Here is a 17,302-nt window from a genome sequence, read left to right on the forward strand (position 1 = left end):
TTCATGAGACATGATATTAGACCATTCTTTGGCCAATCACAAGTACATCACAAACTTTGCATACCATTTGGAGAGGCAGAGTAGTTCACACAATCTACTCCAAGGATCCATCACAATGAGTGATTCATAGATCACGTGTTAATGCACTTGGTCCAAAGTATGTCTACAAAATGGTACCGACAGTAATAATAAGACCCTTTTAGATAAAATAGTGAGATAAATAACCGATAAATTATTGAAAATGCACTTTATCTTCTACAGGGATTTCTCAGTTTTCCGTCTGAAATCCCCGATCTCTGCCTTCATTATAATTCATCTTTCTTGAGTGCACTGGGTGCAGATGACTTGATGACCCAACTTTCAAATTCCAGTTCACATTGTCTCTGTAGTCAATAGCCTTCTGAATGTCACTAGAGGATGCACGAGCAGTAGATGGAGTCATAGCCACTAAACACCGACAAGGGCTGCTGGTACTTCTTGCACGGCTCAGAGGAGTAGCTGGAAAACGTCTGTGCACGAGACATCTTTGTTGTACTGAAACGGTTACCTAGAATGACCAGAGAGGAAAAACAGTTTATACAAGACTATATATCAGTAAGCAAATGAATACCATGTATGTGTGTTTATTATACAGTCCATTTCATTCTCTTTTGTTGTCAAAACTACCAAAAATGCAAAAGAGAAGTTAACAAGACTTTACAGACAAGGCTCATTACTATTGCATTTATAACCACACTAATGAATTTGTTTACAGATGTATACATCTGTTATGTCTTACTATTATATTAAGATCGATGTGTAAAATGCCAGTCTTAATACATTTACTCCACTGAATTGTTATCAATTGCTTCTACTAATCTTGCAAACATATAACATACTGAGCAATATTTTCAAGCTTGGATTGAGTCTTCAGGTCTTATAATTTTCATGTCCTATCCTCGGGGTAGGTCATCAATATCAGAACTAGTGCTGGACTGTCACTCAAGACCCACTGCCGAACTGCTGATATGAAGCAGCCGGGGCGTAACCTCAAAGCTTGTTCGTTGTACAGTGGCCCAGAAGGGTACTGCAGCTCTTTCCCATTAAATTGAATTAGAGAGTGAGAGATCTGCAGTAGGATTCCAGGCCATTGCCCAATGGACATGGTTTCGAATTTTATGGCCAGAAGTAGCTCCTTCAAGTCAGCTGATTTTTGATGGTCCCGGATGGCTGATCCTTGCCTTTCTGATATTGATGCCCTATCCTGAGGATAGGACTTCAATATTATAGGACTGGAAGAAAACTTTAATTGTAAAAAGTGATGTTTGCATTTTTCTGAGAGGTCAGACATATATTATATAATTTATTCGAACTGTTGCATTTTATACGCTTAGTACTATATGCTTATCCTGTGGATAGGTGATAAATATATATCATGAGCCAAGCATATTATGATGCATTGTCACCATCTTATGTAGTTCCATTCCATTTGCTTCAAAGTTTATCAGGACAGCACAAGTTCATCTTAACATGTAATGCCGAGTTAAAGTAAAGTAATGGGTGCATATCGGATTTACACCAAGAACTCAGCAACACCTTCACTACATGTTGATTACTTTACTTTATGGGGCTCAGCAGGTGTCAGAGTTCCTTTAAGGGTTAAATAACATGATGAATAACCTCATTCCATTCAGTTGCTGCTTCAGTAATTCTACACAAACCTTTAACTTTCAAGATGTTGGAAGTTTGAAAATTGTTTTTATATAGATTTAATAAAAATGGAAATTTCCTACCCAGTTAGACACTTTCTGCATTGTCTCACTGATTTCAAGTACTCTTCGGGACTTTAGAAGCACCTATACAGTATTATTGATTTAGATTACAACTGCAGTATGCTCATCGGAGGATGGCATTTTTACTGCATAGAATTATAATACCAAATTAATCTGCACGTAGAACTATTTCTCCATTTTAGAGCCTTGTAGTGCTGTCGGCTACAGTACATTTATGCACATACAATAATATAAATGTCATTTTACAAATATAATAGGCCTCATTCATCCAAACTGTCTAAAAGAGAAACTGCCTTTGTTGTTCATAGCAACCAATCAGAACTCAGCTTTTATTTTACTAGAGCAGTTTAAGAAATGAAAACTGAGCTCCAATTTGATACTATGGGCAGCAAAGACTGTTTACTGTTTTGATAACTTTGATACATGAAGTCCATTATGTTCTCCTCTAGATACGTATGTGGAAGCAACAAAGCAAAAAAGGCAGTAGCAAATAAAATAGATCCAATTAGGGTGCATTCACACAAGCCTGTGCATACATAGGTGCGCACAAAACTATGCATCTATTAAAACCATTGGTTCTCTATGGTGTGTTCACATGTCCGTGTTTTACAGGTGTGCAAATGCACATACCGGCAAAACATAGGACATGCGTGCATCCTAGGTCCGTGGTGTGTGTCAATATTCCCTGCAGCGAGTCCCCTCATCACTGAACACTGTGACATTACTGTCACAGTGTTCAGTGACAAGGGGACTCCCCACGGAGAGTAAAGAATCCCCTGTGACAGCTGTGACAGAGGATCACAAAGCTCTCCGATTGATTTCAATGGGGCTGCCGCTGCTGGCGGGCCCATTGAAAGCAATAGGATGGCGGCACCCCCACAGTGATTTTTGGAGAAGGGCTTTAAATATAAGCTCTTCCGTGAAAAATCATTCCTATCTGGTGTAAAAAAAATACATACCTCTCTGCAGCAGCCGGGGCTCAGGCGCTTGTGATTGGCTGAACGCTGTGACTAATCACAGGCAGCAGTCAGCTGTAATTCAATGAATGGCTGACCACTGCTTGTGATGGGCTGAGTGCTCAGCCAATCAGATGCAGCCCTTTAGGCAGGCGGGGATTTAAAATCCCCGCCTGCTGAAAGAACTTCATTACAGTGATGGGACTCAAGCTGCTAGATGTGCCTAAGCCCCGACAGTGGTGGAGAGGTGAGTATTCATATTTTTTTATTTTTTACACCACATAGAAATGATTTTCAGGAAAGGGCTTATATTTAAAGCCCTTCCCTGAAAATCACTGCAGGGGTTGCCGGCAGACTATTGCTTTCAATGGGGCTGCCAGCAGCAGCCACAGCCCCATTGAAAGCAATGCTACCTGGATCTGCATTCACGCGTGTTTGTGCACATACGTGGGTGCGCGCTTTTGTGTGCACCTATGTACGCACATGCTCGTGTGAATGCATCCTTATGGTTTTAGATTGATATTCAGATTAGGATTTAGAATTTTTAGTTTTAGAGTTTAATCTCCAAATGTATACACTAAATACCAGTACCAAGTATTTAACCTCAATTTTTCAATAAGTAATGAGTAATATACATATTAACATAACAGTATGTAAGGCTAGTTTCACATGTGCGTAGTACAGCATGCCCGTAATTGCATTTCATCAATATATGATGAGAATTTGCCTCCATATTAGCTGTCTGTTTTATTTTCTATTGGGCAAAAGCAGATCAAATACTGATGTGGATGCAATACAGATACATCCATATTTTAATCAGTTTTCATGGACTGTAATGGGCAGTGGATGTATTGTCCACCAAAAAAGAACAAAAGTAGCACATGTTGCCCTTTAAAAACATAGCTGTGAAAAATTCACCCATGTTATCAGATTTATAGTTTTTCATTAGCTCCGTATTATGGATCAAATACGGATTAAAAATGTACTCAACTGAAAGCGGCTTCATAATGTAAAAAGACATTTGCCCATGCAGTTCAGTCTATAACCCCCCGATGTTGACCCAGAGAAAGGCATCAAAAAACGATGAGGAGGTAAAAGACAATTTTCTTCACCTCAGGAGAAATAATTCCTTCCTGACTCCAATCTGGTAATCAAAATAATCCTTTCGAAGCAGTCAGTGACTATGACATATAATATTGTCATGCTCAAGAAAGGCTTCCAGCCCCTTTTAAACTCTTTTAGCGAGTTCGCCATGACCACATCCTCAGGCAGAGAGTTCCATAGTCTCACTGCTCTTACAGTAAAGAACCCCTTCTATATCGGTGTACAAACCTACTTTCCTCTAGATGTAGAGAGCGCACCCTTGTTACAGCCACAGTCCTGGGTATTAATAGATGATGAAAGAGATCTCTGTATTGTCCCTTGATATTTTTATACATAGTTATTTGGTCCCCCCTCAGCCTTCTTTTTTCTAAACTAAATAACCCCAATTTTGATAACTTCTCTGGGTATTGTAGTCCACCAGTTCCGTCTATTACTTTGGTTGTCTATCTTTGAACTTTCTTAAGTTCTGCTACTGGTGTGCACAGTATTCCATGTGTGGTCTGACCAGTGACTTGTAAAGAGGAAGAACAATGTTCTCATCATGTGCATCTATGAAGACAATCCTGATCATCACTCAGTCTCCAGTCAGTTTTCCAGCTGACAAAACATAGACAAATATTGTTTTATTGTGCACATAAAGTTAATCACCAGTTAGGTCATGTCCACATAGTGTAAGGACTACTTCTCGCATGACGGAATCACTGCGGGCAGTCCACAACGGAATACCCGCAGCAATTCTTAAAAAATGATGCTGATTTGGCCACATTTTCACTTGTGGGACAGCTATGGAATTTAACCCTTCTATTTCAAGGACTCAATTCCACAGCATAAATAGACATGAGAATCAGAATTCACAGCATTTTATAAAATCACTTCCACATGGCTTGTTCTGTAAATGCTGCGTAAATTCCGCTGCAGTTCCTGCGTGTGTGAAGAGAAACTAAATGATGCAAATTTTGCACAGTTTGTGTGCAGATAATCCCCAGTGATTCACAAACTATCTGCATACGATTTCAAGAAATCTCATCTACATGTTGATGAACAAATCTGCATCATTAACTGACCTGCGGTGCGGATTTTAAAACTATTGCGTCGTAATTTATGCTGCAGATTTTCAGTGTGGATTTCACTCGTTGCAATTCAAGTGGTGAAATCTGTGGCAAATCTGCACAAAAATCTGCAAGGCATTTCCTTACTTGTAGTTGTATGTAAAGTTATTTTTTTATATATTTTTTTATATATTCTTGTTATTCTGCTCTTCAACATTTGAAATTAATTGGAATGGAAAAAGCCAACAGAAAAAAGAACATCAGCACAGTGCAAACAGATATGAATAAGTTCCTTCAGGTTGGAACAGACTGTTCTGTGTCATTTATAGAACACACTAGAATTCATTCTCATCACAGCAGTACAAATATAAAGTATCCCAGAGATCCGAAGAAATCATGTTCTCGTAGACATAACAAGTATTGGGTTGTGCACCTGAAATTAGCAGCAGCAGGCTTTTTAAGCCTTACAAATAGGCATTGGGTCTTCAACAGCCTTGGCTAACACTAGAAACACTATATCAAATCATATAGGACCTTAAGGCCACATTCACACTCACCGCTTTTTATAGCGTTCAGCACAGCGTTTCAAACACTGCTGTACAACGCCTCCATTAATTTCAATGGGGCTTCTCAGATTAGCGTTCAAACATGGTAATCAAACTTCTTTGGGTTTTAAATGTACTGGCACCTCATGAGCACTGCAAACACAACAGGGCGTCTGAAAATGATTCCAGCAAAATCTGCATTCCAAAAGCCAAATAGCGCTCCTTTCCTTCTGAGTCCTGCCATGTGCAGGACTGCCAAGCAACAGTTTACATCCACATATGGGGCATTTCGACAACTGCAGGATCCGGGTAATAAATTCTGAGTTTTGTTTCTCTACTATTTCCTGCTGTGCTAGAGGGCTAATAAACATCCTAAATGCCATTTTTATTTATTTATTTATTTATTTTTTGTGGGGGGGGGGGGGTAATCAAGGGTGGTTTCTCATATATAGACTCTTAAAATCAATATCAGAACTGAATTGGTCCCTTAAAAATCAGTTTTTAAAAAATTATGGCTAAACTTATATACGTTGTGAAGTCCTAAAAACACTTAAGAATTATTATAAAGTAGGCCTATGCTAAATGTAAATTAATAACTAATTAGTAGTGTCTGACTATCTGTCTTAGAAACTGAAAAAATTAACATTTTGAAAATTGTAAATTTTTCCAAATTTTTAGTAATTTAAATTTTTTTTTTATTAATAAACACAAAGTTATTGATGAAAATTTACCACTAACCTAAACTACATGTCATGAAAAACCAAGCTCAAAATCATATTGATAAGTAAAAGCATTCAAAAATTATAACCACATTAGGTGGCAGATGTCACATTTGAAAAATAAGACTTGGTCCTTAAGGCCAAATAAGGCTATGTCCTTAGGGGGTTAACATACTTTTGAACCTTCCGGCCCTGACTAGTGAGGTCGGATATCCACAATGGTGGTTAGGGGCAGAAGTGTAAGAGAAAGGCATTGCTCCCATGCTCAGTGGGAGTGAAGCCAGCTATTACACTTCTGGCCTTGACCACCAATGTGTACGTCTGGTCCCACTGCGCTGGCAGTGGGTTGGATGATCATCTGATTGGTGAGGATCTCAAATGGCGGATCCCTGTCATTCCGCAATTGATGACCTATCCCAAGGATAGGTCATCAGTAGAAATAACTGCATTCTCATCCGAGCAGGCTTGGGGGGGGGCGACGGGGGGTAGTGGGGGGGGGAGAGAGAGTGGGATCTCTCTTACTCTCCCCCCTGCTCCAACCCGCTTCCCCCGCCGCCCCCCCCCCCCCCCGAGCCTGCTCGGACGAGGATGCAGTCTCTCGAGAAGAGCGATTCTCACTCGAGTAACCGCCTTATCTGAGCGTGCTTGCTCATCTCTAGTCATCAATAGTAAAAAGTAGCAAGAATCCTTTCAGGCAAAGTTTGCTATTTCTAGCAAAACCAAGGCACAAACTGTAGCAAAAGTCATGACAAAATTGCTGCATGTGAGCATACATGCCTGTAGACACCACAAGGAGCCCAGAAGATTTCTGCATCCTGTTTTATTGGTAAGTACATTGTACAAGTACTGTAGTATGCAGTAAGTTCCTAGGCTCACCCTGTTGGATGCAGAAAGTCACAGTACCAACTGCTAGAGGGATATATATGGAAATCAACTAGCACAGATGCATTAAGGGCTCATGTCCACGGGCAAAAGAAGAATTAAAATCCGCAGCAGATTTTAACTCTTCTCCTGCGCGCGGATCCGCACCCCATAGGGATGCATTGACCACCCGCGGGTAGATAAATACCCGCGGATGGTCAATAAAAGTGATTTTAAAAAAAATGGAGCATGAAAAAATCTGGACCATGCTCCATTTTCGTGCGGGTCTCCCGCGGGGACGGCTCCTGCGGGTTTCTATTGAAGCCTATGGAAGCTGTCCGGATCCGCGGGAGACCTAAAATAGGAATTTAAAAGAATTTACTCATCCGGAGCGGGCGGGGAAGGTCTTCTCTTCCTCACGGCCGGATCTTTCTTGCTTCGGCTCGGCGGATGTGCCCGGCGTATGCGCGCGGCACGTCGGTGACGTGCCGGCGACGTGCCGCCGGCGTGACGAGTTCATCCGCCGGCCGAAAAAGAAGATCCGGCCGTGAGGAAGAGAAGACTTTCCCCGCCCGCTCCGGATGAGTAAATTCTTTTAAATTCCTATTTTCAGCGCTCATGTCTGCGGGGCAGGAGGGACCCGCTGCAGATTCTACATGTAGAATCCGTAGCGGGCCTGATTTTCCCCGTGGACATGAGGCCTTAATATACAAAACTAAGCTAGAATTGTGTAGAAAAGGGGTCACTTTAAATAAAAGTTGTTCTGAATAGAATACAGTAGAGTCACAAGAGGAATGGGGTAAAATTGGTCACAAGAGCAAGTAATAAATTACATATGTTGCTGAACCAACTAAATGAGGATTACCCCTTTACCGAATAGGCAATGGAAATTATTTTTTGCCGTAAGAATGCCTGGCCATGTTAAACTGACACATTCTCCAATATTTTTTAATGTTTAAAGATCTGAAACAATTAATTGTGGCAAATAACTAGCAACATCTATAACAATCATGGCAGCGTAACATAAGTTTTATAGACAGACATGAGTTACGTTATGACAAACTGCCCATCACAATATAACACTTAGGAAGGAAGCAGTTAACATAATGCCTAGTACAAATCCCCGGGACTTGGCAAACTCTATTTTCACTTAACAGATTGCTTACTTGCTCTGGATGTTATTTCCCCCCTATCTCTCATCTGCTGTAGTAACATCTATGGGAAATGCAAATAGAACTCTCCAGGTCATCAATGAGATTTTCGTGCCAGCATAGTGGCTTACTGCAGACAGCAAAACAATTCTACAATATACAGCAGATTAATTTCTAGGGTGTCTCTTTTCATCTCTTAACAATTAACTCTGTAATCCTGTTAAACGACCCTCACTGAACAATTTCTATGTAACAAGTATAATCCAATTCATTCAGTGGTTTTTAGAGAGTTTTAATAAGTTAATAACTTTTATGAAACATCTATCTTTATAGAAAAATAAAATTGGCAGCATTTCTATGTTTTCCCAAGGTACCAGATTTGTTTGAATTTTTAATTACGCCCTACATTTACTAATACTCGGAGAAGAACGCTACGTAATTTTCCTATCAAAATTAACTGATTACTAGGTATGTTGGTAAATGCAAATGGAAAATGAATACAGATGGATATTATTGGCCTATCTGCATGATCATAATTTGGCTATACTAATAGACCCTGGGATGCTGGACAAAACAGAACTGCTTACTTCAGGCCAAATATCTAAATTCAGTCTAATGTTACTTATCCTAAGTGGTAGGATAATAGGGAATGGACAGAATATAAACATACAATTATGTGAAAACAACTGGATTGGTGAAACAAGCCACAAGAGCAGCCATATATCATAATGGTCAACCAGACTAATGTTTTTTTTAATACTTTCATAATGCATAGTGAAGCTGCGGGGATTTACATGATACTTATGATTCTAGCGGTCTATTTCTAGAGTCTGGCACATATGCAATGCTGGTAATATTGCTTTGATGAGTCACAGGACAGCGTTAAACTGTAACATAAATTGATAAACGCATAGAGTTATTGTAACCTCAACAGTTTTCCTAGTGTATTGGTAAACATGGTCATTAGACGCGTACAGTCCAAATCTCCCGCTTCTGATCATAATTAGAATCATTGCACAAATGCTGCATCATTAGAGTTAGTGTGCCTGGCGCAAGTGTGGAACTGCCCATAAGAATACCAGTGCAGCCTACTGGGATTGGTTGAATGTATTAAAATTAAATGCAATAAAGTTACAAGTGACTGCACTAACTTTTCTCCCCTGAAGATGGCACTGCGGCTATTTTGACACACAATGGATTAAATGCTTCATCTTACATGACAGTGTTACACAGAGTAATTTGCAAACCTTTGTGGAGAAGTTTAGCCCAAACCACTGTGTTATATCACCCACTAGACTAAAATGCTGTTGACTTTCTTGATTTAATAGTTGTTCTGGTACCTTTTGGTTCCAGATGGCTTCTAAATATAGCTGATACTTCCAAACAATTTTATTAGTTTGTGCTGATGGCTGGCACTAAAGTCGCATTAATTATGTTCGATGATTCAAAATGATCTAAACTCTGTGACAACCATATAAATAACTAAGCTAAGCTATTAGTATCTTGAACAGTCAGCCTTCATTTATTGGGTCAATCAAACAGTTGAAAGGAACCAATACTGATGTATGGATCATAAAGGTGATATTACTAGTGTCAGGCATCTGGTACATTAATTACTTACACAGGTATTAGATCATTTTACCATTAATGGGATAACTCATTGCTAGGGTTCAGACAAATACAGCTCTGAACTCCAGGACGAAGTGCTCAGTTAGATGGAACGTCAAGAACTGAACTCATCACCACACTATATTCTGACTATACTGATTGCTAGAATAACCCTAATATATACCATTGAAAAACCTTGTTGTTAATTCAGGGTGTGTACTTGGGTATGGTACAGGAGATAGTTAATTTGTGTGAATGCACAGCTGAACTTTTGTAAACTGTTGAACAGTATACAATGTAAAATGACTATGAAGAGCAGGGGCGTAACTATAGGGGGTGCAGAGGTAGCACTTACTAACGGGCCCAGGAGCCTTAGGCCTCATGTCCTTGGGGAAAATCAGGCCTGCCGCAGATTCTTCATGCAGAATCCCACAGCGGGTCCCTCCTTTCCCGCAGACATGAGGCCTAAAAATAACATTTACTTTCCAGTCCGGACGCTGCGGATCTTCCCTCCGTTGCGGCCGGATCTTCTTTCTTTGGCCCGGCAGATGTGCTCAGCACGCCGGCAGCGTGCGCCGCGCATGCGCCGCGCACTTCAATTTTTTTAAACTCCTGAGCTCCCATGCTCCCGCGCCGGAGAGCAGAAATTCAGGTGCGGGTGTGCAGTGGATCCGGACGGCTTCCATAGGCTTAATAGAAGCCTGCGGGAGCCATTCCCGCGGGAGACGCGAACTAAAATGGAGCATGCTGTGGGGGTTTTCCCGCACACGCAATCCACGCCTCAAGGGAGAATGACATCCGCAGGTATTTAATTACCTACGGGTGTCCAATGCATCTCTATGGGGCGCGGATCACACGTGCGGAACACCCGCTGCGGATCTGTCCCCGTGGGCATGAGGCCTTAGGGGTCGCAAAGACTCCCCTGTTACATACCAGTATTATAAATGGCACATGGCAGACAGGGGGCCCTGTTAGAGATTTTACATCGGGGCCCAAGGGCTCTTAGTTATGCCTCTGATGGAGAGTAATGTAGTTCTACAGTAACTCAATATCCAAATGGGTGTAGACAAGGCCAGATGGTTTATTTGACATCAAACCAAACCAAAATGGGAAAAAGATGGGATCTAAATAATTTGTTTGGCCAGCTGTATTTAAAAACTAAGTCTCTGAGACATAGAGGGGGGCCTTTGTGATGAAGAGCAGGGGACCATATACTGTTATTGCGCAGGAGCCCACTGTTGTTTGTGTCTACACTTGGATAAGCCGAAGAGCATTTCTGATGTACAATGCCTCAAACCTTGGGCTACAGCAGCAGAAAACCACACATGGTTCCGCTCCTAAAAACTAAGGCCGCACTTCTGTATTTGCATCCCCATTGGAGGCTCCATTTGGTTCCTGTGGTGCAAGTCTGGCATGAAATCCCAGATGAAATAAAGCAACACGGTGCACTATTTCATCAAGGAAAATTTCAAGTGGCATGGAGTAAAAGTGGTTTGGCGTTGTCCGGGTCTGGCATGTGCTGGAGCTGGCCCTTCCAGTTTATTCATACTTTGACTCCGATAACATAGCCAAACAATGGAAGTCATGCCAGAGTGTATAAAGGCTATGTGAATGTGGCCTAAGAATATTCAATATAGTAACACTGGACTATTGAAGGCTGGAAAAACATTGCCTATTCTGCTAAATCTATGCCGCATAATGCAGATGGTACTCTTGCTGCAGGATTCAACATAAATCACATTTATTTGTGGACCTATTCTGCAGTGTGTTATCAGGACTGGCTGCTGGTGATGTAATGGTGTTTGGATGGTTTCTTTGTGCACATTAGGCGCCTTAATGCCAAATAGGCATTGTTTAAAAGTCATAGCCCTCGGCTCAAATATGCAATATACAACAATTATACTTGTTTATAAATTGCGTAATTATCAGGGATTCTCAACATATAAATATATTTCCAAATACATGTACAGAGTTTCCAGCATCTTTATTTATCATCTAAGAAAAGGATTGAGAACATTTTCACAAACATTAAATTCTAAAAACCCATATCCCCTCCTTAAAAAAACAAATCAAACAGGTCCCTATAGTAAAAACTATTGGTCCCTATAGTAAAAATAATGGGTTGCATTTATGCAATATTCAGTTTAGGTTGTTTTGTGCTTCTTTAGTTGTGCCATCACCATATTTGGTATACGTTGTAATTACAAAGGATTATGATGTCATCTTTTTAATATTTTAGTAAATGTCTCAATGTTTTAAATGTCAGTCTACATTGATGGAGATCCTTGGTTTTCCCAAGCAATAGTTTACTAATATTTCACATAATGAAGATTAAGAGTATTTGATATCAACTCTTAAAGCTTTTAGCCTTTATGTGCTACTTTTAAGAAGGTTGCTTAGTGACACTTCTGGGCTTACAGCCAAACATGTAACCACAATTTATCATTGAGCGGGCAATTGACAAAGCATGACTGCTTACTTTGAGGTTTCGGGTCTAGGATATATTGTATAATTTCACTTTTTTAAAACCATGTATGAGTTAAATAACATTTTGTAGTAATATGGGTGGAAAAAGAGTGAGTTTAAAACACAAATGTTACAACTTGTAATAATTGTTGCTCTGATAAACTAGGAGTTTGACAAGTGAATTACATATTTTTATGTTTTGACGTACAATCTGTCTATTGTTTTGGAACCGTACTTAGGCCAACGAGTTTACAAAAGCATAAACATTTTAAAATCAAAATAATTTCTAGACAACATGTACAACGACAGTGTTAAATATCTAATTATAAAGAGGAAGGACCAATGTACCTATCAACAAGAGTATGACCTTGGAATGACGTTATTGGGTAATGCAATCGCGCCACAATCTTGAGTTACTAAAATCGCTGTTCCGTACAAATAAAAAGTAGTGTAGGTTTAGACTCCAGTACGTTATCACGTCATGTGGGGTGTTGTTTGATTTCTCTCAGTGAGTTCTACAAGTATACATTGAAAAAAAGCAAATAGGGGACATTTAAGAAAATTGTAATGCGAAGAAGTGTGAACATTTTTTTCTTACGTAAAATGTCGTGACATATGACTAATAAATGGCTTCAAATTGATAGAAAACACATTTGAAAGGATAGAGCACCTTGTGAAAATTACAAAAAGCCTAAAATCACTAATGCTAATGTCAGAAGGCTTATGGAGAGTGTCTCAAAGTTAAGTTATCCGACAGTCATGAGGTGGATTCCGAGCTACTGGAGCCACAACTGAGCACATCTAGTGCCCCAGGGATGTGTCTGGAGTTGGGAAATCATTTGGAATTCATGGATGTGGATACTAATCACCCTGGTGATGATGAAGAGGTTCCAGTGCAGTTATCATGAACATTCAAGAGAAGTGGTGATTATAGTAGGATATGGTGATCGACAACTACACATTTTAACACAATGTTCTACAATAATGAATTTGGATATACTAGCAACATTTTTGGTTTGAGAAGGATGTGAAGTAGGTCATGGGAAAAGTGATTCCACAGCTTTGCCAAGAATTTCCCAAATGCTATGTCAAATGTTTCCAATAATGATGGCTTACGGCTGCAGGACGGACGACTCACCACAGCGCCGGCAGAAAGAACACATGACCGGCTCCATTGTCAGAGAGACGCCCATCCTGCAGTGTGGCTGTCTTCTTAGTGCAGGAAGATGGGCGCATCGGCCGCACGGATGCTCCCGTGTGACTAAGCCCTTACTCTGAGACTACAAAGAAGTCTCGATACACAATTGCCCATCAAACTGGTTGTAGATTTCAATTGGACTTACGTGATTTAAGCTTCATGAAAACGCATTTTAATCTAGATTTTCTGCCTTCGAATTTTCCACAACTCCAGGTGGTAAAAATATAGATTTAACTTTTGCTTGTAACATTGACCTTGATCTCTTACCATATGAATGTTACTTCTCATATCACAGATCCATTGTACATCAACTTTGTAGAAAGATGTGTAAATTTGTTTAGAATGAAATGAAACTTCAAAAATATAATTTCAAAACCTATACTGCCTGGATAATTTATATCGACACTAATATGGAAAAATCTATATGAAGTTTTTGTGCTAGGCAGCCATTCACCCCTCCCCCTTTTAATATAGGTGTGTGAGTGGTTACTTGTCAGTGTTTTGCACTTTTGCAATGCTCCTCCATTTGGCGCTTTGCCTGTCTACATGTTCATTTTTATCAATATTTAACAGTATCTTCTGTAATGTGCAGTATGGTTTTGGGTGCTGGGAAAGCCTGGGGTGTCCTGGCACCCTTTGAATTATTATTGTTTTACGTATATGCAGGTGTGGCACAGAGTAGCCACTCCTCTCTTTGTAGGGAGGTCATCTTAGCAGTTGTTCATCAGTACTTTGCGTCTGTTATAAGGTCCTTCATTTACCATTTGGGCTGTCTGCATCTATTGGAAGGTGGTGTATTTGCCTTCCCATCTATGTCCTACTAGTACTTTGGTAAGTAGATATGCCTAGATTTTTTTCTGTGATTTTGGAATGATTAATTCAATTATACACTAATCACTCATAACATTAAAACCATCTCCATAATGTTGTGTAGAGCCTCCAAAACAACTCTGACCAGGAATGGACTCCACATGTCTATGGAGATGTCCTGTGATATAAAGCACCAAGATGGAAGCACCATAAAATAAGTAATAGTGCTTATAGGGCAGGTCCTGCGAAGTCCAGGGGCTTATTTTTTTTCTTACTGGTCTCCCTGTTCCCACACTGTCACCCGGGAGGTTGGTGCTCCATCCATCACTATGACTCTTTTCCTTCAGACCATGCGCACATACTTTACTGTTCTATATGGGAGTCTGTGTGTATGGACTGAATAAAAAGGGCCACATTGGCTGACAGCATGTCAACTTTCCAGGATGACAGAATGGGAACAAGGAGTCCAGTAAGTATAAAAATTATACCACTGGACTCCACAAAAACTGCCCTATAAGCAGCATAACTTAGTTTACGGTGCTAACAGGAGATTCCCTTTAAGGCATTGTTTACATCTGATTTTTAGCCTATGTTAGAAGTATACCCCAGGACGGTGCTGAACATATACCTCCAGAGTAATTCTGTTACGTATCCCACCATATAGGCACACAGTCCAGTAAGTCAACTACATGCCAACATCCCAACCAATCTTCTCACTTGCATATTGTCCTTGTCTCTCCATATCACTCCATTATTCCACTGTTCTCCTCCTCTATCCACTTAGATGTCTCATTTTGCTTTTCCTCCTGCTATCCAGTTTTAGTTGGATACATCAATGCAATACTGCAATCTTTCGTCTTGTGTTCACAAGTTACTTTGTAGCTTTTTTCTGTTATTAATGAATTAGCCACAGCCCTTGACTGACCAAAAACTCTTTCAGTACTTGCAAATTAGCATTTATGAGATAACCAAGACTCTACTGCAGAATTTTTGCCTTCCAGTTCAGTATATTACGCTATTTTGCCTGCTTTAAAGGGGTTTTAGTACTAGAAAATGTTATCTGCTTGTTCAAGATGCATCTTTTATATAACTGCCCAATAACTCACTACTTAAACCTCAATATGTTGCATAGTGTATTATAAATAGTATCAATACAATAGATTAAAATATCTAATAGATCTACTATAGTCATTTTATTCATTTTATAGAATGTTAGCATTGCATAAATACATATTTGATAAACAGAAACTACACAATATGTAACGACGATCATGATTTAAACTATAAATATGTAGTGCCTTGAAAACTATATAAATTCTGCTTTATCTTCTATAGTTGATGTGTTCCTTGCTCAGTAATGCTAAAGTGCTCTTCTTTCTATGTTTTTCCTTTTTTTATTACTCAAACTCATACGGCTGCACAGCCGAAGGGCCTATTCATTATTTTATTCTCTGAATCTCAATTGCTGCTCTTATATGAGTTTAAGTATTACACATCAAACATAATCATTGCAAAACAAGGAATAGATCTCTGAAAGTTTAAAGAGGTATTTGAAGACTTTTACTTTGGCCATATTGAGTTTTTACTTAATTTCCTTTGGGAAGTATGAGAGAAACTCTTATTGCAATGGTAAAGACAGGGTGAATAAATATATTGTTATTGCTGGAATGAACCAAGGTACTTTTATGATCTTCAGGGCATGACAAAAAACAATGAGTGGAAATGAGTTCTGAAAATATGTGGCTACACTATAGCTTGATACATTACCAATTGGGCTGTACATACATATATATCTATACACAGTATGTCACAATTGGTAATGTATTATGCTATAGTGTAGCCATATGCCACATATTTTCAGAACTCATTTCCACTCACTGTTTTTAGTCATACCCTGAAGCCTCAATTTCTGACCATTTGACTGGGAATGAAGACCAGATGATAAACTGAGAGAGCCAAGTGCCGTGCAAAAATTACGCCAGAATCCAGATGTAATTTAGACTTCCCAATCAGAAACAACTTCATCTGGTATCAGGGGTATAGCTAAAGGCTCATGGGCCCTAGTGCAGAAGTTCAATCCTAACCCCCTGCCACAGCTACTCTGCCAGGCTACTAGCCATGGTCCAATCCCAAAAAATATATATAAGTGTACTATATACATCAATAAATTAAAAAAAAAAAAAAAAAGATATATATATATATATATATATATATATATATATACACACACACACACACACACACGCATATATACAGTATATATGGTGTCTTCTCTGAGCTGGGTCATCCACTTTCTCTTTTCTTCTCCATCCAGACTGCCATTAAGATTTTTTTTAAAGCTATGAGGCATCTCTGTACACTTTTCCCATCCTGCCACTACCTCAAAGTCTGCCTGACTGCTCGGCTAGACAGAGGTTGCAGGGGCTGTGGGTTGGAGGCACCAGCCCAGCAATGTGTTTATTTTAGTTAGGGGGACCCTGTTAGCTTAAGGGCTTGCTTGCAATCAAAACTCTGTATGAACCCTATTGCTATACTACTGTCTGTTACTTCATGAAGACAAAAGAAATTAAGAATCATACAATCTATTCAGCAGAAACTGTCTTCTATATCTTATTTGGGGACATGAACTTGTGATGGTTTTATCGCTCCTGCAATATAATGTAATACCATAGTATTATACTATACTGTAATCTGACAGGCAATCTGCAATGACAGCCCTAGGGACTCAGAAGGCCCCCGGCCCCTTGGCAAGCAAACCACACCTTGCAATATCACTGGGACATTTAGATGCTGCTGTCAGATCTTTGCTTGACAAACTCTTTCTGACAACTCAGGAATCAATTACAGAGATTGACATCAACATTTAAAGGGTTAACAGTCACAATTAGCAGGAGTGCTGATCACAGCTGTTGCAGGCTAGTGTCAGCTGCAAGAAAAAGCCTGCACCCATATTCTGTGGAGTGGGATCTGCTCCCAATTACCCTCAGTACAAACCCTGAACCCCCATAACGTAACTGTACATCATTTGGGGTTAAAAGCAATATCAGAAATTTTGCAAAGGAC

General features: G+C 39.7%; 1 protein-coding gene across 1 annotated transcript in view; it reads right to left on the bottom strand.

Annotated features, from left to right (window-relative positions):
• Positions 1-410: 410 nt before the first annotated feature.
• The window catches only part of DOK6 (docking protein 6), a 506,258-nt gene continuing 489,366 nt past the window's right edge, over positions 411-17,302 (bottom strand). The window contains exon 8 of the mRNA XM_066578847.1: positions 411-547. Coding sequence (XP_066434944.1) covers positions 411-547 — 137 coding nt within the window. The remainder of the gene's footprint in view (positions 548-17,302) is intronic.

The sequence above is a fragment of the Eleutherodactylus coqui genome, chromosome 9 (genome assembly GCF_035609145.1).
Source record: "Eleutherodactylus coqui strain aEleCoq1 chromosome 9, aEleCoq1.hap1, whole genome shotgun sequence".
Classification (NCBI taxonomy): Eukaryota; Metazoa; Chordata; class Amphibia; order Anura; family Eleutherodactylidae; genus Eleutherodactylus; species Eleutherodactylus coqui.